The following is a 25000-nucleotide window of genomic DNA, read 5'->3' on the forward strand; positions in this document are numbered from 1 at the left end:
AGCTGGTGATGTTACTGAGCTAGAAGTTCTGAACATCTCGCGCTGCCAATGCCCAATGTCACTTCTGAGTCTAATCACTCCATCATCTCTTTGAAATTCCTTATTCCACGAGTGGTAGGCTACAATGACTGGCTGTTTTAAAATATAACTAATAGCCTAACGAAACAAAATAACCCAGGCAGTTTCATCTACGACACGGTAAGGCTTCTTCCAATACTGACAGCTGACTCATAGCTTGCAGGTTTGCGGCGTTGCAAAGAGACGCGACATGATAGGCATCGTCACTTAATTTGAACTTTTTTGCTTCCTTTGTTTGCTTTGTATGCATACACGGGACTAGGCCAATTTACTGCCTGATGAAAATTTGATTATTTAAAAATGTGCTTGGATGTAGGTAACGACATTTAACAATGTGTAGATATTTTGAATTTCGTTGGGTAAACCGCCACCCGCCCGAATTTAATTAAAATATTAATTTTTGTCACGTCACCCGCCCGATCCACGGTTTAACCGCGGAGTCCGCGGGTGCAACCGCCAACCGCGCATCTCTAACACACACACACACACACGTGGATACATGGAGGCGACACAGGAAACACACACACACACACACACACGTGGATACATGGAGGCGACACAGGAAACACACACACACACACACACACACACACACACACACACACGTGGATACATGGAGGCGACACAGGACACACACACACTATAGGTTTGCTGATGCGTCTCTCAGTGCACATTCACTCAATCACAGAGAACATTCTGGATATCTGCACTATATGTCTTTTACTATCACATATACAAAATGAAGAAGAATACAAATATCCATGTAATTTCACAATTGGTATAAAGACCAGTAAAAAGCCAAACAGCCATGTCAACGACCAACCTAGATTAATATTCCGGATGAGCACTAACTTTATTTAAAAAAATATAACAAATAAAATATGAATATAAAATAATACTTATATATAAATAATAAAATATATAAATAATAAAAAAGTGTTCATTAGGAATGAACACTAAAATAACTGGTCCATTGGCCAGGAAACTCCCCAGATCTTAATCCCATTGAGAATTTGTGTTCAATCCTCAAGAGGCGGGTGGACAAACAAAAACATAATAATTCTGACAACTCCAAGCATTGATTTCTGCAAGAATGGGCTGCCATCAGCAGGATGTGGCCCACAAGTTAATTGGCAGCATGCAAGGGCGGATTGCAGAGGTCTTGAAAACGAAGGGTCAACACTGCAAATGTTTAATATTTTTTAAATCTTAACGTGCACAAAGAGGCACAACTTGTTGGTCATGGTTAAAAAAAAGAAATGTATGGACACTTGCGTAAATACAATCTAAGGGTCTCTTCTTCAAAATAGCCACTGAGCTCTCAGCAAACAGAATGCAGGCTGTCAAGTTTAAGAGGTGATTGCTAAACTGCTGTACTTTAGAACTGGGCAAAAGCTTTGCCCTATTCAATAGATATATCCCATAATATTCCATAACAGACATCAGTGATACTGTGATACATCCATATTTCTACTTAAAGGGTAATGAAATGTAATCTAATGTTGAAACCAAAGTGTTTTCAAGTCAAGGTAAGCCAACAAATTGACAACATTGAATTAATCATACTGTATGTTAGGTCGGTATGTGCAATTTCCAGATGAAATTGAAGCCTGATTACGGGGTGAAGGTACAAGAAATCACTGGACCTAGAGCTGACCAGCCTCCCATTGGCCTCTTCAACATTGATAAAGACACTGGAAATCTGAACGTCACGCAGCCGCTGGACGGAGAGAAACAAGACAAATAGAAACAGGATAGGAAACAATTTCCACCACTATTCTTTATATTTGTCAGCAGTAATGACTAAGTGACATTGAATCCCCATAGAACAAGGCTGTTGGCTGATTCAGATGACTGGTTTAACCTCCATCTGTTGGTGGGAGGGGATTGAGCCCCTTTGAGTCATTGAGTCAGTGAGGAAGCTGGACTGGATAGGCTTTTAGCTAGGCATGCGTCCGAGCGTCTTTCGGACGCACTGTTCTAAAATAATAAAACATTGGACGCACTACTTTAAGGCAGACGCCCTACAGACGCCCTGAGTTTTTCATCCCGTTTATCCGGTAATAATATTTCTATCACAAAAGAAAATAATAACAGATTGAAATGAACAGATAGTTCACGTAGCACTAAACAGAAACGTCTAATGCGTGAACGTTAACGTTAACGGCAGTGTTGCCAGGTCTGCAGTTTTCCCGCGGGCTACTTTTGAAGTGTTGACGCGGGTTGAATTTTTTTTTCCCGCTGGTTCAGGTAAACCTAATCCTAACCTAATTTATACCCAAATCCTACCAACGTGACTTCAGAACAGCACGTAAACACATGGACATGGGACAAGCTGAAATTATTTTAATTCAGTAAATACATAGCCTATTGTAACGTGCCGGCATAGTCGCCCCATAATGCCGTGCGGCGGGCGCATACTTTCTGTTTGTAATGCACAGAGCTCAACAATGTTCCTTACTGTACTAATTGCATGTTGTTGTTCTGTGTTGGGACTGCATTTACACAGGTGTGTGACGGAACACAGTCTGTTCGAGATAACTTGTAACAGGGCATAAACCCCGTGCCATTTTGAAATTGTGTTGCGTTTCGTGTAGAGCAATAAAAAGCCATATTACGCATCCGTGATTTGTAACACTATTTACACATGTATGAACTGTAAGTACATGATTTAAATATAGTGAAGCAACACGATGAGGTGTTTCAGTTGAAATAAGGTATTGCATTAACTACAGTAAATGCATATGAAGTAAAAACAGTACATTCATGTTGTCCAGGCACGACAATAATATGTCAAAACTCCGTCGCGGGGGAGGGGGCAGGTTCCCCGACGAAGTGTCATCTTTTCCACAAACTCAAATCTGGTCACCCTATATTAGCATATAATACACGTAGCATATAAAAACATAGCTTATAACTGCTAAGTGTCTTGCACAAAATATATGAAAGATTAACTAAATTGAATATGTAATCACTAGTCAAGGAAGACTCTAGGACTAAGATATTCATAAAAAGTAAAAAAAAATTTAAACTTCTTATTTGGGTCAGCCAAGTCTAACACTATGTGACTATCAACTGACCAGTAGCCCCCTGCATGTATACATACAAGATGTACATGGCAGTTCTGGCTTGAGTTTCTTCTGTGTTGGTATGATTTTCAGTTTGTGTGGTACACTGATGTACATCATATGTGACAATTAAGCAACAATACTGCAACAGACACACCAAAAAATATTACCTGAATTCCACAAAATGTGCACCTCAAAATGCAGTAAAATAGCGTTTCAGACAGTTAGGAATACAAAATTTGACGGGGGGGGGATGCCCCCAGACCCCCCTACGATACTTGCGCGCGCGCTCCACCGCGTTGGGTTAAATGACAAAATGGACCCCCCCTAAAAAAATCCTAGCTAAAAGCCTATTAGGGAGGCATCGTATTTCTAATAAAAGGTAGATGTTAATTACTGTTACAGATTAACCAAATGTATATTTTGCATTTATAAAACCACATATAGTTTTCTGTTGGCTCTGTAAAGTGCCTTGAGGCAATTGTATTGTTTTGGCGCAATACAAATACATTTAAATTGATTTGTTGTGTTTGTCACTGGTAAGCAGCCCAAGAGGAGGACGGTATTCCCCTTCTCCAGAGATGGAGTCAAGCATTTTCTCCTTCTTCGCTTTGCAAAACACAGACTGCACGGTAAACACAGACTGCACGGTAAACACAGACTGCACGGTAAACACAGACTGCACGGTAAACACAGACTGCACGGTAAACACAGACTGCACGGTAAACACAGACTGCACGGTAAACACAGACTGCACGGTAAACACAGACTGCACGGTACACACAGACTGCACGGTAAACACAGACTGCATGGTACACATAGTAAACGGACAGATATAAACTGTTAGTTAGCTTATCCCACATGGATAGCAAAGAGTGTTTAAATGACTTGATGACAGAAAATAGGGAAAAAGATTGACATTCAGAGCAATTCAGTTGAAACTGCACTTTATTTGACATTCTTGGCACTCAGCACTTGATCACAAATAGCAGGAGTTTTCTAGGGCATCAGCTACCATCATATATGCTCAGGTTATACTTTATGGTAATAAGCAGCGAGGGCATCAGCTACCATCACATATGCTCAGGTTAGTCTTTATGGTAATAAGCAGCGAGGGCATCAGCTACCATCATATATGCTCAGGTTATACTTTATGGTAATAAGCAGTTTGAATTAGAGGCAGGTACTACACTCTGCTTCAAACTAAGCAAATGCTATGGATGGCGTTGGCATTGGCAGTGTTCAGGGTTTGATTACACAGAAAGACCCTCGAGTGACACAATTCTCCTCATCCACTTGGGCAAAGATGGTATTGTTTGCACAGAGTCCACCACTGTCACAGACTCTCAGCACGACATTGAAGTCTCTTTGCAGTAGACTTGGTTTGAGCTTCAACATAACCCCAGTTCCTGGATTGAGAATCATAATGAGGCCGTTAGAGGACAGGAAAACAATGTTGATATGTCTAGAGGTCAGTATTTATGAACTAGTCCTCTTTTTTAGCAACAATACCTTCTCTGATTATTATACAAAATATACCATGATACATGTTTAGGACAAATCATAGCAGATAATGACAAAAATATAAGTTATTAGTATTAAGTATAACAAGACATATTTAAATGTAATAGCCCTTTAAATACATACAGACAAAAGTCTGTCATTTTGTTGCTATTGCTAATGCAATCTACAGACAGCTGTATTAAAGTTCTACAGAACCCCATGACAAATACACACGTATTGTAAATAAATAATAAAGACATGATCACATCAAAGCATCGATACACTATCGTTAAACCGTCATCAAACGCTGACTCTGACTACTACATCTAAACTATCTGACGGCTGTGTTAACCTGCGGTGCTCATCTCAGCCGTCCAGCCATCATGATCTGGGTCCAGGAGCTCCACGCTGAATGGAGCAGAGAATCCTGGGCCATCTCCATCCAGAACAGGCAGAAGAACAGGCACTGGGTCCTGGTTGCAGACAGCGATGGATGTCTTCCTAATGGTTGGAGGGTGGTCATTCACATCCTTCACCTCAACAACCAGTGTCCCAGTGCCTGTGGCAGGAAGGTCGTCTAAAGACAAAAAGACAAGACAATAGAAAAATATCAACAACAACAGCAGGTGCTTTCATTTCTCCTTGTAGGTGAAATGCTAACTCTATTCACCCAAAACCAAATACACACGTAAACAAATTAAATTGATTCTTTTATGGACATTTTTATGTTGTGGCAATGGCTGATAAATGCAAATATCTATTCATTTTCAGTAAAATGTTCTAAATGTATGAGACGGCTGGATACTGAAGCCTGACTCATACCATCATCAACAGCAAGAATCAAAGCTGTATATTTCCCATGCTGCACAAAGCCAGATTCTCTGTCCATAGAGCTCTTGACGGTGATCAGTCCAGTCTGTTCGTTGATCATCAACCAGCCAGCAGGATCACTGCCAATCTCATACCTGGGACAAAACATTATAGAGTTGACAATATCATCATGTAAATGTAGGTTTGTGTGTGTGTGTATGTGTGTGTGTGTGTGTGTGTGTATGTGTGTGTGTGTGTGTGTGTGTGTGTGAGTGTGCTTGTTTGTGCGTGTGTGTGCTTATTTGTGTGTGTGTGTGTGTGTGTGTGTGTGTGTGTTTGTGTGTGTGTGTTTGCATTTATACATGAAATTCAAGGCATGTTTGTGCTTGTGCTTTATCAAAGACATAAACATTTAATTTAAAACTCACCAAACTGTTTGTTTTCTCTCTGTGTCTGGATCAGTAGCTGTGTACATAACCACTTCACTGCCAGCAGTCAGGTCTTCACGTATAGAAATGATCTTCTCTCCTGGTTGGAAGACAGGAGCCTCATTTCTTTTTTCATCCTTCACGATCACGCTCACTGTCACTGTAGCAGTGGAGGTGAGCAGTGGGGTGGAGAAGGGGACGTCGTTCTCCACAGTCACCAGCAGGAGGTGCTCATGTTGCTTCTCAAAGTCGAGGGGCTGAAGTGTAGATTTGGAGTGAAAAACATCAAAGTAACAAGATTGTAAGATTGAAATCAGTTAGAGAAAGAGACAAAATGCACATTACTTGCATTGCACATTCAATATTTAAACCAAACCAGTGTTACAATAATGAACAACGATACCATTTAACTGACTACTACAGTTAATGTCATGAAGCACAGCTTGTTTATAGCAAAAAAGAAACATCCGACCCCCCCAAAAATCCTCAATTAAATGTATTTGTTTGTTCTGTTTTACATACGAAAAGTGTACCTTAACTGTTGTGATGATGCCGTCTAGCTTGCCTGCTAGACTGCTAACACTGAACATTCCCTGATCGTCTCCAGCAACTATCTTATAGCTCGTTGTCCAGGCTGGTGAGTTGGGTTCATCACCGTCAGCAGCTGCTAACACCGTCACCACTGCGCCAACCACATTTTCAGGAACAGATGCTGTGTACTAAAGATAAAGATCCATTTTTTACTGCATTTGGACAGTGTTTTACAGTGTGTGCCTGATATAAAGTTAAATACAAATTCTGGATCCAGCTCACAAATGAACCAGTTTAACAGAAACAAGGGTTCATTGGCACATTCATGAGTTGCACTGGAGTAAGGTTAGTTGTATTATTTTTGCCTTATTACAATTTAGATTCAGTTGGAACGAGTAACATGGATAAAGAAACCATATTATTTCCACGTACATGGGTTTGGTCAAACTGAGGAGCGTGGTCGTTGCTGTCTGTTATAGTGATGATGGCTCTGCTATATGCTGCAAGTCCCTCACCCTCCAAATCTGCAGCTTGGATCTCCAGCGTATATGCAAAACATCTCTGAAATGTAAGACAAATGTTATTGAATATCAGTAATATACAACACCTACCCTTAAGCATAAAAACAATGCAATAACTCACCTCCCTGTCCAGGTTGGCAGCATTAACTTGAATTGCTCCAGTGACAGGGTTGATGGAGAACATGTTTCTGTTGGGCAGGGGTGGATCCTGACTCAGTATTTTATATCTGATATCAGAATTTGCGTTGCCTGGTTCATCTGCATCAGTGGCCACAACGTTCATGAACTCAAATCCTGACAATAAACAGCTTGTAAATGAATACTAATCAAGACATTATCAACATTCAACTGTCTGTTGATTTTACTTGTCTTAACTGATTCTTATGAAATTTCTGTCTTGTTACAAAATCAGTTTCAGCATGTATTGTATGACAACTGAAAGATAATATTTCATTTCATTAACAGAAAATGAACACACCTATTTTAGATGCCTCAGGCACACTTCCTTGAAATGGATTTTGTTTGAAAACCGGCTTATTATCATTCTGATCAATAACATGTATAACGATTTCCATGGGGTCCTCTACTAGCTGTCGACCAGCAACTGCTGTTGAGAGGAGCTAAATTACAGGAAACAAAGGTTATTATTTAGATTTCCCTTCTATTTTTCATCTAATTGTAATGTATATATGCAACAGCCAAGTTTCTTATCCCTGTAACTTTAGGAAACCTCAGGAATGTACAATATATAGGGAGCACTTTCCAGTTGTTGTGACTGCAAATGATATGCCATAATGGTGAAAATGTTGTACCAAATGAAAGTCCTAAGTATTTGGGACATCTTTTGTTTTCATTGTATTGTATTGTATTGCCATGTTATATTTCAGTGCAAAATAATTATGCATTAACTCTAGGATATGCACTTCCCTCTTCAGTGGGTCAGCTGCCATATTTCTAAACAAATCATTAATTGTGAATGCAGATTCGTTTTTATCCAAAACACCTAAAAGTAACCAATCATTTCTAAAAATGTATGCAACAAAATCATGCATGTCAGTAAAAATAATGATGGTAGACTAAATCTAAGACAAAGACCTATGGTCTGCCAACATTATTCAAAGTCATAATTTTGTCAAACATATATTTCCGCTCCTGAAAGCAGCTTCTTATATTAGGAAACTTTACAGTTTGTTTTCTCTCAACAAGTTCCTTGGTGTGACTCTGGCTTTGAAAGTGGCATCTGAATCTTACTGTATCAGTTTCACAGTTGTGACATTTTGAAGAGTGAATAAAAGAGCGATTAAAAATAGCCCTCAAGTGATGTCTCATTGATGAACAGGCCAACATGCTATCTGAGGAGCTCAGAGCACTGACACAGTAGGTGTGATGGAAATTGATATAGTCATATAATTACCATTGCATACATGTATGCTCTTGTGTGTGTGCGTGCCATGTGTATTCACAGTCTGGCCTCACCCTCACCCATGGCCTATGCTAAACGGAACCTCTCTAGACATCCCCTCTCACACCCAGACAGCGGGGCTTAGTTTGGGGGTGACAAGTGGAGCTGAGTAGAAATTGTCTCTTACTCTATAGCTTGCTTGCTTCTCTCTGTCCAATGGTTGTGTGATATACAGAGTTCCAGTATCTGCATCAATAGTGAACAGGTTGAGAGGAGGTTGGTCAACTCCAGATCCAGTGATGGAATAAGTTATTTTAAGTTCCTTCGAAAATGACGTCTTTACCTGACAATTGCAAGACAAATGTAAAGCTGGTGTTATATTTGAAACTGATACTTCATAAAAAGGATCACCAACATCAAGCCATGAACCTGCAATGTTACACCACTCTGACCCAAAACGCCTCAAATTTACACCACTTCTCTTCCATAATGCTATTTAATAACACACCATCCAGTCCAAAAACTGCAATACAAAGTGGTGTCAGAACTCCAAGCAGAAGGTCAAGCCCAAAGACCAACTAACAGCAAGACAGATGACAGACAAAGAACAATGGGCCTCATTCTCGACCTTTTTCTGTAATTCTTCAGAAATGTTTCTTACACGACTTCGCAAAAACAACGTAAGAGAAACGCTTCCGCTGCATTCCCGCACGCTTGAAAATGTGTTCATAAGCAGCCGAAGTCTTCTCAGCTGGGTTCCTTTCGATTAGCTTCTTAGATTGATAGATTAGATCGTGAAAGTGGATTTGCATACATAAACGCCCTGCCAGCTCCTTATTAGGAGACGCAATTTTAGAAACGTGTGCTGTCGCAATCTCCCGAATCCACCTCGTAACATGTGTTCATTAATAAGGTGGAGATATTGTATAACGTTGAACGTCGGAAGTCGAAAAATATGCACCATAGGTGTGAAGACCGGTCCCAAGTACGAGTATAAATTGTAGTCCGTCCTGTCGTTCGAAATGGTCACCATAGGGGTGAAGACTGGCCACCAGTAGTAGTATAAATTGCAATAAATTCATGCCTTAGTTCTTAGAGATTGAGCTTAGTGTTTATTTATTTATTCACTTACATTTGCAGTGTTCATGTCATTCACAATCAGTCTCTTAGCAGACGCGGCCTTTGTCCAAAGTGACGTACAAGGGAGAGAACAGTCAAGCTACGAGCCATATAGACCTAGTGTAACAATAAACACTACCTCGTATAATTATGACTATAAATGTGAAACGTAATTGTTAATGATACAAGTATTCTCGTATTTATTATTATCATAATTATTTTAATACGAGGATGTCTGTAGAGTTGACGTGAACGCAATCACCAACGGGTTCTCACAAATTCGCCCGTTAACCCTTTTACTGTAATACGGAGTTTTTTCAAATGTCATTCCTCAACGCGATTCCTGAAATAACCACAAGATGGCCCGTGGAATCGCATTTGAGAAGATTACGGCAGAGTTACGACTGCTATTTCGAGTTCTGAAAGTTGTCTGAAGTTCAGAAGAAAGCACAGAAGAAAAAAATAACGAGAATGCAAATGTTTTCATAAATGTTTCCGAAGTGGAGTTCCTTCTGAAATCCTTCGGAAAGTCTTCCCAACTGCTGTCGAGAATGAGGCCCAATGAGTATCTAAATATAGTAGTATCTAATAGTCTCTAGATAACAAGTGAGAGGTTGGGTCAGAAGCAACTGAAAAAATGTGGAAAACAAACTAAATCACAGGGCAAAGGAAAACCAAAATTAAAAAATTAAAACATCAACTGGCAGGGCAACGTCTCACGAAGTAAGCCTGGGTGTCATCCGTTGTGTACGCGCTCCTCTGATCGTTGCCTTCTAACTGAAAAACGGTCCGGGATCGCTCCACCCGGTTTGGTCTGGTTATGACGATATTTGGGCAGAATATGGCCGAGCGCGCTGATTGGTCCCTTCCATATGCGCCCCAGCGGGAAGGCTTCTCATTATCTTAAACATGGCCGACGCGGAAGCCGAAACAAGGTCTAGCTTGATCGAGCAGGCGATTTCGTCTGTTCTCGCTAATTTAGACGGAATTTCAGAGCTAAAACGTGAGCAGAATGAGGCACTGAAAGCTTTTCTTTCCGGGAAAGACGTTCTCGCCCTGCACAAACTGATTTTGGAAAGAGTTTGATTGACCAATTTGCTCAACGTGCCCCCAGCTCATTACGTGACATCATAACCAGACCAAACCAGGTGGAGCGATCCCAGACCATTTGTTCAGCGAGAAGGCAGCAATCAGTGGAGCGCGTACACAACGGATGACACCCAGGCTATCATACAGTAGTATAGTTGGGACTTTCAGACTGAGTTCAAAACAAACACTACAATGCCTTAAACAATAACTTAAACATGACTTTTCATAAAATAACGGAAAAAAACTTTTCAACTTAAAATGGGAATATCACTGTGCAGACATGGACCTTACTTGCGCACAGATATTAAAGCAGCCCAACGGATCAATAGCTATTCGCTAAAGGTATGCTAGCAGCTAAAACTAACGAAATCTCTTGAAAAGTGCTAACTTTGACATTATGACAAACTAGTTACTCAACGACTGTCCTTACACAGTCAAACATCAAGCAAGTGCAACGCAAGACGGCAAATAAGCTAAGCTACGGCAGAAGGTAAACAAGTCAGGTCGGCGGGCTGCGGCCGGCCAAACTACAGAGCGCAGTGTTATGCCTATCGACCGTGCTATGCCAATGGCACTGACGCGATTCTCCATATTAAAAGTCATTGTAGCGCCCCAATTTTGTTTAAGCTGTTATTTTAAGGTTAAACTGCTTATCCTAACCCTAATCCTGAAGCATAATTGTTGCATAATGCAGCTTTAACCCTTTAAGCGCCACGGTCGAGTATTCTCGACAAGATGCGGCGCCGACTAAAAAGCCCGATTTTGTCAAATAGGGTGTCAAATTACGTTCAAACTCCCCTCCACTAGTTGGCAGACATGTCATACTTCATCCCCAACTCAGAATGACGTCAGCTTTCTATACAAAATATTCGAGCAAGAGCAAAAGCGGAGCTACAGAGCGTTTGATCAATTCTGTCAGTGCAGTTTTTTCAACGTGAGCGAGTATTTGCCTTAGATTATCTTCTACAAAACAAATAATGGCATCAAAAAAGTTCCCCTGTAACGAGGTGTTGGGTCTGCTATTCACGGATCCTGATTCTGAAGGGGGATATTTGCCTTCAGAAGATGACGGTGATGCGTGTAGTGACCGCACTCCCGTTGCAGATGAGTCCCTGCCTTGTAATGAAGTGGCAGCTGGACAAAGTGTATTCCTACACCAAGCACAAAACGAGCCCAATGTCCAAACAATGCCCGATGTCAGTGAAGGGAACAATGTTTCACGGGGTCGAGGTGTTCGTCGGGAGGGAAGCAGGCGTGTTAGTGGTGTGGGGAACGAGGCTGGAAGTACTGTAGGCGTCCAGACTTTTTACCGCGCTAGTCATCTCGAGCTAGCTTGTTCTTCTGACGACAGTGTGCCTCTCCGCAATTGTGGTGACCGTAACGTGGTTTTGTCTAATGACACTGGGTATGTCAGAAGAGGCATTAATATTTCTCTAAATTACAGAAAGTCTCTATCTCTTATACATTTCATACAGCCTTTTGAAAATAAAATGTCAAAATCGACCGTTTTAGGAAAAAACCTCTGGCGCCTAAAGGGTTAACTACAAGAGTGAGGTCATGCCGGGAAATATCAGACTGAGGCTGAACCGTATCGAGCAATAGCAACCGAACGGTCGAGGTTACTAAGTTGTTTATTATATGGCAGTTTTCAGCTCCTTTAATTTTTTAAGTGAAAAGAAATGGTAATGGTACATGTCGTTTTGTTCAGCACGACACAGTGTTTCAGGTATTGCCTAGCAAACAATACTACCACAACATTCAACTGGTTTCCTGTTCTCAGATAATTTCATAATAGGAGTCCTGATTCTATCAATACATCATCATGGCTGTTGATATATCGCTAATTTTGAAGGATGTAATGTTTAGTACTTGGTACATGGTATCACTCATTTTTAAGATTGATGTCACCGGAGTGCAATAACAATAGTTATCAGACCGCAGACCGGCTAGAATGTCAATACGCGGCTGGCATGACTACCCATTAGCCAATCAGAATGCTTGTACTGTCGTTGCCATATAATAATAATCCAAATCAGATCGGCAGATATGGCAAAGACAGTTTGAGCATTCTGATTGGCTAATGGGTAGTCATGCCAGCCGCGTATTGACGTTCTAGTCGGTCTACGGTCTAATAACTATTGTTATTGCACTCCAGGACGTCATCTTAAAACATTCCATTAGCGATATTAATAGACATCAACAGCCATGAGGAAATTCATGTAATGTTTAGTACTGATAGAATCAGGACTCCTATTATGAAATACAGGAACAGGAAACCAGTTGAAATTCATGATACCATGACAGTTGATGACAGTTGAAGAATAAAGACTTCAAGAACTCCCAAACATTTTGATATTTGGTAATACTTTATAGGACTTAGTACAGGTCAGTACAATTCAGAAGCAGCGAAAATGTGTTATTGAAAGTGATGATGAAGACTAGACTACTATAGTTTGAATCACTTGTGTTTAACTGTAAATTAAAGCCACTTAAGCTGAGCCCTGTTGTCCGTTTTCTATTGATCATTGTAACTTGAAGTTAGCAAGTCATTGTTTGCTAGGCAACACCTGAAACACTGTGTCGTGAGAAGACTTGAGAGCTGAACAAAACGACATGTATTCTATTTACAATTACCATTTATTTTCAAACTGAAAAGAGCTTAAATGCCATATAATAAACAACTTACTAACCTCGACCGTTCGTTCATGCAGGTAAATATCAGACTTCGGCTTTGCCGCATCAACCTCGCTATCGCTCGGTCGATACGTTACGGCCTCTGTCTGATATTTACCTGCATGACCTCACTCTCGGCCAGTAAGTAGTTAATATTAGCCAATATGATCTAAGTCTATTAGTCATACCTCTGATGACCTCACAATGGAAAGGGCCTCTATGGTTCTCTTGAATGCTAGTGGGAGGAGGGATCGCAAACTTACAGCTAGAAATTTAGAACACTAGCTAGCAGGCAAAAAGGCAGAGTGTTGAGGTTCATATGGCTTACAGGTAACAGGTTAGACAGATATTGTATATACTGGTGCTCAGTTTCTGTTTAAGCAATATAGTACTCGTGCGAGTGGGGTAGGTAAGGGATATTTAATAAGGGATATTAAATGTTTATTTCGCCATTGTTTCTCCGCAACAAAAAATAGTTTCATTGTCAACGTCTTGGTTTGGAGTTATAAGAATTTTGAATTAACGGTTATCATCAACGCACTATAGAATGTTTCATCGCGGAGTGATTTATTATTAGCCTGGTGATACCAGCCTACGTATTTCCGCCTGAATTGATTTCAAGCTCATACTCAGTCTGGCCTAACCCCGTTGACAATCGTCTCCAGGACTCAAAATTTTGTAGGACCAATCAGCGAACAGTTCAGAGCTGTGACGCAAAACTCGCCTTGGAGGAAAAGACACGAAAAGCTATCGGAAAAGTTGTCTCAACTCTCGAGAACATCAGAAAATTAAAAGGAGAACGAGAGTATTTTTAGGGAAGAGTTTAATCTACCGAATGCTTACTAAACGTTGCTGATTGGTTAAGGGAACTCCAATGATTTTAAACCTCAAGATAAGCACCCACCCATCTCGGAAACCAAAATGCATTGGGTTGGCCCAGACTGAAAGACGAAATGAAATGGAGTCACAGGCTGGTAATGGCCAGGCTAATTTATTATTAGCTGAGTTTGCAAATAAATAAATAAACTTGTTGAGCACAAAGAGCAGTGAGGCAAAAATCATAGAGCAAGGTCAAAAGCTGTGTGCTCCTAGTCAGCTCCAATAGGTCACGCTCCTATTTAATGGCCTTTCGACCTGAAGAGGGCACAAATTCTCAGAAAATAGAAATAAATGCAAGCATTAAAATAACGTATAAAATAAATACAGAAATGGCTTCTACAAGGCCTCTATCTTCATGTGGCTGTATGACTATTTGCCAAGGCCAATCAGAATTATCTAATATTATATTAGACCACTATCACCTCTCCTTATGTGATTTAAATAAGGCCTTTCATACCGATGAATTTATCCATGTTCATCTAGTGATAGAAAAATATCCTTCAGTTGGATTTACGTTTGGGGCTGTGGTCTTTGTGGTTACTATGTCTAACCACTGCAATCTCCAAGCCATCAGTTTCATACCCCAACAAGCTGTTCAGGGAAAGGACCTCTTGAGTTCTCCACCACTTTGACGGGAGGAATGACCCAGTCCCTCTTCCTCCTCTTTAGAACTCCTGAAGTCTTTGACAAGAGTAGGGCAGTAGGTTCAGGTTTGATGGTATTGTATGATTGTATTTAGTATAATGTATTATGATTTAGAACTATAAGGCTAATTTCAAACATTATAACCCAAAGAACTCTATACTTTTACACAAAATGACAAGAGCAATGTCTTACCTCATCACTGCTAATGCTAACAAAGGCTGGGATCACATAGCAAAATAAACAGTTCAAAAATTAGTGTCATTTTTTTAAGACTGTATTAATATGTATGATGACATGCTGACATTATATGAGATATAGAGGGACATATACATGTAGACAAGACAAGTATAGACCATGCATAATAAAGCACCAGTAGCAGCACCGTATACAGATTTGGGAAGTCCTTCCTCTTGTACCAGAGACAGCCCAGAATCCTGCCCAGACTGTGGTGACAGGGCATCAGCATGGACTCCTGTGGCAACTCCCTGCAGTCCCTGATTCACATAATAAACACATGAAATAATATAAACGTGTCACAAATATACATAGTTTTCTACTTGAGCAAGCCAGGTCTGAAAATGGCATATTTTCTTACTGAGCTACCTGTAGCGATTGTGACCTACTAGAACAGCCCTTGGCTTTACCGAACTCCTAGAGGGCACACTTTGGGTTGTAAGAAGATCCCATGACAATATAATAATAATAATATAATATAATAATATAAGTGCCCTTTTTTTTAAACTTAACACACCACCTAGCCAAGGCTGACTGCTGGCAACAAATTAACACGAGGAGGCAGAACTACTACCCTATACTAACCTCAGCTGCCCCAATAGAACAATTGCTCATACTCATATACAAACTGTATTTTTACCTAGAACTTCCAAGCTCGCTGTAAATAACACGTATAGAGGTATGAGACAGGAAAATCTGAGGAAGATGAAAACTGTATCTACAAATCGCTACCAGTACAAACCAGTCAAAAGCCAGGCACCAATACAACTATTTTGAGACATCTTGTCACCTTTCACCAATATGAGATATTGGAGGTTTCGTGTTAACATGTTTAGCTATAGCCAGCTAATAGTAGCTCTGTTGAGTTAAGCCACGTCTGTGGACCCATTTGCTTACAATTTGTAGCTTTTGACAGTTTTTTTCTCTGTATTACCCACCACAAAATATCTCTGAATGTAACTTGGCTGTCTATCTCATTATGTCAACGGTCACCTATGGAGTTGGATATATTTGTCAGTCAAAAAAGTACATTTTATTGAAAATTGAACTTGTATTTTCGGTGTCTGGTAGCATGGACACTAAAGTTAATACCTTTGTGGTAAAATATAGCTCAGAAAGTTGTCTACATAGGCACTAGCAACAGGTCTAATTAGCTAACAGTTAGCTAGGCAACTGTTTTGTCAACCAACTTCAGTCACAACTCGACACATTTTTATTGTTATAACAGAGCAAGTTAATTCAAGACCGTTTTAAATCACCGTCATTCTATAAAAGACGGAAAACCATTACCCTTCCTGCTAAAATACTTTATGATTGTGAAACAAATGTCTGGCTTTGTCCATTGCACTTGCAGTGGTGTTTAATTTAGGCAATACAGTCTAGTGTTAGCATAATTCTAGCTAATTCTGTGATATGTTAAGGGTCCTATAGTACAGCTATGCGGAGTGATACGTCACCGAATGAGCAGCGTAGTTGTACCGTGTGTCTAATGTTAACCTAACGAAACCTGGAGTAAAGTTGAGTTGAATCTTCTAAGTCCTCATCCTTGTCTCTAAATAACACTTCAATTAGAGGCCATGAGACGTCCGGACTCAGAACAGGACAAAAATAGGGTGGACGCTAAAGGCCGATATATGCTTCTGCGACGGATTTATAGTAGAATATGTCTGAGGGGATTTGCAGGGTGTCTGAGCCAGCTTGCTAATGTTAGCATGCTACTACCCACAAGTAAACAGGTGCGCTTAAAAGTTGAACTATTCTCAACTTTCCAGTTAGTTTTGGAACCATTCCCCACGATTAGATGAGATTAGAACTTTATTAACTTCACACACACTATCAGCAAACCAACACAACTATGGACAAGTTTCTTATTCGTAAAAGTCAGGCAACCGATGCACCAGGTGCGAAGAAGCCAAAGCTTTGCAAATATGACGAGAGCTATTTGCATTTGGTTTCACCGTCACTGGCACGACTGAGCAACGTCCTCAATGTGTTTTCTGTGCCGAGGTGCTGGGAAATGACAGCATGAAGTCATGAAAATGAAAAAGGCACCTCAACACCATACACCCTGACCTTAAAGAGAAGCCTGTGAACTTCTTTAAACGTAAACGCCTCCAGCAACAACAAACCATCATCTCCAAGCATAGCAATGTATTCAAGCAGTGTCTGGAGGGATCGTATGTACTGTAGTTGTTCATAGAATTGCTAAGCTCGGCAAACCCCATACAATTGCCAAAACACTGCCGGATGCACAAGAAGTGTCGAATAATGATTGGAGACAGTGCAGCTGTAGACTTAAGCATCTGTTTACCACCACCCCTCTTTCGTCATTCTGGGTAGCAATGATGCCGGAATACCCTCAGCTTTGTGTCATAACCCTTAAAATCCTCTTTTTTGCGTCGACATACTTGTGCGAGGCATGCTTTTCAAGACTGACAGCCCTCAAAACTTAATACCACAACCGCGCACAGATCGAGAATGACCTGGGGATATGTTTATTAAACATTAGCCCAAGATTTTGGGGACCTTTGCAAGGCAAAGCAGGCTCATGTCTCACATTGAAACCCTGTAAGATTTTGTTTGTAAAGATCACAAGAGGCCCATAATAATAACAGTATCCTTATTATAGCAATAATAAAACATATTATTATTATGATTATTATGATAATAATAGTAATAATTGGTCGGTAATCATTAATAATAATATTAATAATATAATTATGATTATTATGATAAGAAAATATGCAGGCCTAAAAGTTTTACTACTACTGATCATAATAATAATAATAATAAAAATAATAAAAATAATAATAATAATAATAATAATAATAATAATAATAATAATAATATTTATAATAATAATTATAATAATAACAATAGTAGAATGCAATAACTGAACGTCATAAATCCATACTGATTATGGAAAGGTGTTCCACATTCTGTCCCGATGTAAATAGTGTGTTTGTTTTAGTAATTATGCACATCTGAATGTATATTTTAATCAAAGTTCAAGATCAGACTTGTGGATAGCCAATTTTTCTTTAGCATACTGTAAAGTGTTCCATGCTGCTGTGCTAAGGAGTCCTGTGACATTGTTTGTGCCAGGTACATGTTTTGTATTTTATTGTATATATATATCAATTAGATATATTACTTTGTAATTCAACTTCAATTAACAATATATCAAAGTTGTGCAACGGTGTCACATTGTTGTGTAAATGTTGTATAAATGTGCTCAAAGCAATTCATGCTCCCTAAAAGGTTGCCTGTGTTGCAAAGCAATTCACGTCCAGAACAAAAGTTGGAGTAAAGTTTAATTCACGTTAATGTTTTTTTTTATGAGCCTGTCAGCAGATAGAAAACAGTTTCCCTAATCCTTACAAGTTGTACCTCGTTGTAAAGGTGACTAATCAGGCTTTCCAACGACATACAATACAATACCAATTGGTATTATTAAAGGGGAGGAATAATCAACGAAAAACCTTTTCTGAACTTTTTTTGAGGGGTTTATATATTTTCCCAATAACAGATTGTTAATGATATACACATAACGTAAATACTTAAAATATGTCCATTATTTTAGATAGAAAATAATGTCAAATCAAAAGCTGTATACACTATTCATGCAGTTCAACCACTTTATAGCCTTCATGATTTATTATTATTTCAAAATGCATATACTAATCTGCAATGAGAAACTTTTCTGCAATGAGAAAAATTGTTCAGATTTGCCATTGAACTGACAAAGTAAAATGAGGAGTACATTTTATAATGAGGAGTTCATTTTCTTTATTCTTGATTTAATCTATAACTCGGACTCAGGTAATGGGGACTTGACTTGGACTTGAACACTGGGGTCTCGAGACTGCTTACAACTCATACGTTTTGCCTTAATCATTGTAACAGTTTGTGACAGCAGTGTAGCCTCATTCTGACATTGTTTATAAGATGTTAAATGGGAAGTAAGCTAAACACTTTCCTTATTAAATGTATCAAGTACATAATAATTGTACGCAGTCCATTTCTCTTACATAGCTCCAGTACAACCAACCCTGTTGGCGCTAAGATAGTGAGGTTACTTACACATGAATTTATAATTTCATAAAAGTTCAACAAATAAGATAATATAACTCACCCAGGCAAGGATCAAACAAAGTAGCATAGTGGATGCTCTCATGGGGAGCACAAACTGCTGTCTCAAAAGGTGTCTTGTGCATAACACAGCTATAAGGCTGTTCCGTTCACCCAAACCAAATTACTAAGCAGACCACATGAGACCACATGTTTCCTGTTTCCAGTCTGTCATTTTGCTTTTTTTTCTACACCTGTTCATCCAGTTTTCAAACCAAAGATTGAGAGACCTGCTCATCCAAAGTTATGCTTAATCAATTGATACCTTGTCATAATACTAGGTGCTGTGTGTCACTACCCTGGATAGGTCAAATGCAGAGGTGGAATTCAGAGTGTGTGTGTCTACACCACCTCTGCCATAGAGTCACTTTCAATTTCACATAATACAGTCGTGTCACACTTGTCACTTTTTACATAAGAATCCATAAATGTACTTCGTTTTTTCTGGTATTGATGACTAAAATGTGGAAATATTCAATATATTCACTTTAATTGCACAGCACATTTCATACAACGAGGCGCCTCACAGAAGGAAGGGGGGGGGGGGGGGGGGGTCCAGAGCTAACAAAGCAGGAAATTACTTACTAACCACACTGGCTCTGTAAAAGCCTGCTCAGTGCGGTTATCATCAATGTTAGAGACAGGTGCTAGACTGCTGGAGGGACAGCTGGGGGGAGGGGGGTTGGGGGGGGGGGGGTAAATAAACAGATACATATAATAGAGAGCAGTGGTGGACAGTAACGAAGTAAATGTAATTCGTTCCTGTACTCAAGTATTTCTATTTGGTGAGACTTTATTCTTTCACTCCATTACATTTCAGAGTGAAAATTCGTACTTTTTACTCCATTACATTTAGTAAAGCCTCTCGATCCTTTTTCCCAAAGCGAATCAAATAATGAAAGTACAGAGTGAGTTCACAATCACACCAATCAGGGATTAGCGCTATTTGCTCTGAAGTCCTTTCGGTTTTGTACTTCTTTACAATCTTCGGTGCAGACTGGTATGCTCTGTAATTTTGTGAAATTTAAGCAAATCTAGGTCCTCTAATGACATTTTTTTCTTCACGTTAGATCTGAGGTCAAGTGTTGTTTTTGTACCTAGGATTGTGTAGGGAATATCACTACTAACACTAGTCTTCAGCACAAACTATTACAATACCACATCCATTTTCTGATTTTGTGGAACTAGTTCCTGTAATGGTATTTATCATTGAAACATCAATCAGGAATTATGAGTTTAAGGGTAACAAAGACAGACAGATGTGATATAAATTAGTAAAGGACCTTATGTTTAACTCCACATATTTTATAACTAAATGTGCAACTAAGTTACGAATAAATGTAAAATTAAATAATTGTTCTCTTGTATTTCATAACCATTTTGTCTTACCTAATGGCAATAGATAGCTTTCAATGTTTTGTGCTTATACACTTCTAAATAGACAAATGTATGACACTATTTAAAGATTGGCATTAGTATTTTCATCTTATATCAGTTGATTGAGCCCGAGCTTTGATGTGAAAATGATAAAAAAGGCCATTAAAACCATAATTCATTAAGGTACTTTTACTTTTAATACTTAAGTATATTTGAAGGCAAATACTTTTATACTTCTACTTCAGTGGAAATTCAAAGAGCATACTTCTACTTTTGCTGGAGTAATATTTTACACCAGGTATCTATACTTTCACTTAAGTATGTAGTTAGTGTACTTTGTCCACCACTGATAGAGAGTGATAGGCGAGATTAAAGAGGTATGTCTTAAGTGCACGTTTAAAGCAGCATATTGTGAAAGCATGTGGTCAAGATCAGTACCACCCTACTTGCTCCTCTTTCGATAAATTGGTAAATTATTTCTACGGTAGCTTTTAGATTCTACTGCTGAAACAGCTTAAGGTCAAAAAGCCAGGTGTAAACTGCTTTTGCATGCAGTTAAACACTTTGCATTACCAATCATGTATGTTGACCTGAAGTTTATATATTCAATATTGTATGCCTTTTCCACCTGTGTTTTCAATACTTTAATTGAATTAACCTGTGTCTAAAGCTCTCTGTGTCTGGATCAGTAGCTGTGTACATAACCACTTCACTGCCAGCAGTCACGTCTTCAGGAAGGGAGATGATCTTCTCTCCTGGTTGGAAGACAGGGGAATCATTCTCATCCTTCACGCTCACTTTGCAACTAGGTGGTCAGTATGTGCAGTAATGCAGAGGTGTGTGTGTGTGTGGGTGTGTGTGTGTGTGTCTGATTTCGGGACTTGGGAACAAATCATTGCAGCCTACAAACAGCTGAGATGCATGAAAAAGGGATAACACACAGCTTGCCCTTTCTTAAGCTGGCATTGAGGCAGCATTGTTTGCTGGATGCTCGGACTATTTGTTTTATTGACTGTGTCAGATATTTGTAGGTTTCACACACCAGGCCATATGAATTGACTACCCTTAGCCTCAGAAAGACCAGGGGTTTGGAGCCAGGGCCATTAGACTTGATGCTTGGCTTTTGTCTACAGCCAAGACGGTTGGTGCCGGGCATAGTAGCATTTAGATTGCCATGGTCAGCATATGTATATAGAACCTTTAGATCAGGGGTGTCAAACTCAAATACACAGAGGGCCGGAAAAAAAAAAATGGGTGTAAGTCGAGGGCCGGACAGTGGGGTAAGCGCTCCCTAAATTGACGTATGCTACCAACAGTGCATTGTGGCACTTGCAGTATTTGTGGTGCGTTCGACATACCAGCGGCCATGGCAGACAAGCTCTGATAGATAGATTAATAGGAGATAGATGGATACTTTAAAATCCTGAGGGAAAATTAGGCGAGCCAAATAAAATGTCACCATTGCTCATTCAAATCAATGGAACTTTTTGCTACATTCTGAGAAGCTGACGGGCCAGATCAAATGGCTTGCCGGGCCTGATCAGGCCCCCGGGCCTTGAGTTGACACAAGTGCGTTGGATCTTTTTAGAGTCTGAGGAGGTGGAGGAGAAAACTCTGGACTGCAGAACCCATTTTTCAGGTTCAGCGCTTGGGGTGAACTCGCACTTAAACTGCCTGCCATGTTTATGGTTGTACTTAACATTTAAATAAAAATATAGTCTGACCGGCCTGCAGAGCACTCTCCTTCAGGAGAAACCTTAACCTTCAGAGAGCCTTTAAGTTACATTACCGCATTAGTCCCTCGAGCAACCCTATCTCCTTATAGATCTAACTCATTATAAATAAATCAATACGATATTAATTGCCTCAACTAGGTTAAAAGGGAGTAAAAATGAAAGAGGCTATTCTCTGGTGCGTTTTCAATCGAATGAAATGTGCCATGTTATCCTTTCTAACCCATTTTTAATTAGCTAGACGTCTTCGGGGAGGAAATCAGAAATCGCAGGACACCAAAGATGGCGAAATAAATCACCATGTTTCAGACGTGAGGAGAATTGTGTGTTTGAAGTATTTAAAGCAATTTCCTCGCTATGGCTTCATTAACCCCCACGAGTGTAGCGTTTCATTCAGAGTCTATTTAATATCTACCTCACGTCACATATACAGACTGCGTGCTCCTTCATACTGTCACTGTCGCTCGTCGTCGCATTTATAAATCACATTGAGCTTGTAATGTCGATGACGACCACAGAGGGGCGCTCCAATACTGCGTTTCCCTAAGGAGCAATTACCCGTGTTCACTTCCGGCATCCGGGAACGAAGGCAATAAGATAGTTTGCTTGTCTCGCTAGCTTGAATCTCTCCATCGGCATCGTCAATATTTTACGTTAATGCATTTATTGTCTAGAGATTAATATTTCAAATAAAAATATCTATAAATACATCAACAAACAAGGATTGTAGTCACGACTGAATTATTTGACTCTGTGTGTGTGGTGTGAATGAGAGTTGTATACATTTATCACCAATTCACCGATATTACAACTCTTGCAGTGTTCGAATGGTGTGTTTTTATGGTTGAAATTACCTTTGGCTGTAAAGGTTTATGCTCGTGTGACGTTTGAGTGAGCAAACAGCGAGCCCAGGTGGTTGTAACAGGTATTACGTTGAGTGTTTTAAAAGCTCTGAAAATTAGCCTTTTTTTCTGAGATGAAATTAAATCTAAAATGACAATACATTTGGCATTCAGTGGTTTGCAACTGGAAACATAGGTTGAGATGAGAGAAAACCCGAATTCCTATAGCTATACCATATGTAAAATTACCTATTACTAATTACCTTATCATTTTTAAACCTATATATTCAATATCTGGAGAATATATATAGACAACATAGAAACATCACCTCATAGTTGTCTCTTTGTGCAAGTCTCTCTGAATACCACACATTGTTTCCACTGTGTGTGTGGTGTGTGTGTGTGTGTGGGTGTGTGAGAGTGTGTGTGTGTGTGTGTGTGTGTTTGTTCGTGTGCGTGTCCGTGTGTGTGTGTGTGTGTGTGTGTGTGTGTGTGTGTGTGTCAGAATACTACACAATGTTTACATCATCTTGAGGATGTTTGAAAATGAATCCTGTATTAACAATACAACCTTTCTTCACCTGTTCCAACCTGACAGACATGGAATTGATTACCTTTCAATAGCAGTGTGTTGGAACAGTATCGGATCCATGTGTGTGTGTGTGTGTGTGTGTGTGTGTGTGTGTGTGTGTGTGTGAGTGTGTGTGTGAGTGTGTGTGTTACCTTTCAATAGCAGTGTGTTGGAACAGTATCGGATCTGTGTGTGTGTGTGTGTGTGTGTGTGTGAGAGTGTGTGTGTTACCTTTCAATAGCAGTGAGTTGGAACGGTATCGGATCTGTGTGTGTGTGTGTGTGTGTGTGTGTGAGAGTGTGTGTGTTACCTTTCAATAGCAGTGAGTTGGAACGGTATCGGATCCGTATTTATGTGTGTGTGTGTGTGTGTGTGTGTGTGTGTGTGTGTGTGTGTGTGTGTGTGTGTGTGTGTGTGTGTGTGTGTGTGTGTGTGTGAGTGTGTGTGTTACCTTTCAATAGCAGTGTGTTGGAACAGTATCGAATCTGTATTTAAAGCCAAAGTCTTTAGAACGTGTGTGTGTGTGTGTGTGTGTGTGTGTGTGTGTGTGTGTGCCTTTAGAACATGTGAGACCTCCTGGACTTTCAAACTCTCAGATGTCAATGTCAGATGTGTGGCATCTCCCTTGACGGAGTGATATATTACAAACTGCTGGTGGAAAAATGTTAAAATAAACCACTTTAACAAGACATGACAAACCATGTAAAACCTCTCGCTTCACACCCTGTAAAAGTCAAATCATATTGACATTTGCTAGTCTTCCAGTTCCCCAGAGCACCACATCCTGAGTAGGTGCTTTGTACTAATGGTATAGCAAGTAGATACTGCCAGGCAAAGGCACCTGTGTGTGTGTTTGTGTGTGTGAAAGCCTCTGGCAACCCCCACCTCACATTCCCTCCTGGTTAATGCTTTAAATTAAATCAAGCTTGCTTTTTAGCCAATCTGTTTCATCTCTTCTACACACTCTGGCAGTGGGAATGGTCTTCTATTCATCCATGGCGATTCATTTGTCCCTCCACTGACCTGGAATCAGTGGTGTCTCTCTCGCCCATTAGACGACTTCTTGTTCTGCGTCAATAGGCATCTGAGGTGGATCACACACACACACACACACACACACACATCTCGCCCATTAGATGGCTCCTTTATCTGCGTCAATAGGCATCTGCGGAGGCAGAAAACAAGCACTTTACCTCTTCTGGGCATCCCATAATGCACTTTACCGCATCTGGGCATCCCATAATGCACTTTACCTCATCTGGGCATCCCATAATAGAGCTGAGGGCATCATGAAAGGACACGGTGATGAGTCAGGTGCTGTTTCTGAGTGTGTGTGTGTGTGTGTGTGTGTGTGTGTGTGTGGTGA

At 39.9% G+C, this 25000-nt stretch overlaps 1 protein-coding gene across 1 annotated transcript; it reads right to left on the reverse strand.

The window, feature by feature from the left end:
* Window positions 1–4996: 4996 nt before the first annotated feature.
* Window positions 4997–15240, reverse strand: LOC308382553 (B-cadherin-like; the record flags this gene model as incomplete). Its single annotated transcript, XM_080860952.1, has 8 exons — window positions 4997–5226; window positions 5472–5614; window positions 5933–6144; window positions 6421–6606; window positions 7061–7233; window positions 8537–8684; window positions 14684–14782; window positions 15117–15240. Coding segments are annotated over 8 exons (1315 nt in total), but the record flags the coding sequence as incomplete, so codon positions are not given.
* Window positions 15241–25000: the final 9760 nt, after the last annotated feature.

This window comes from Sprattus sprattus (genome assembly GCF_963457725.1).
Source record: "Sprattus sprattus genome assembly, contig: scaffold_158, whole genome shotgun sequence".
Lineage (NCBI taxonomy): Eukaryota > Metazoa > Chordata > Actinopteri > Clupeiformes > Clupeidae > Sprattus > Sprattus sprattus.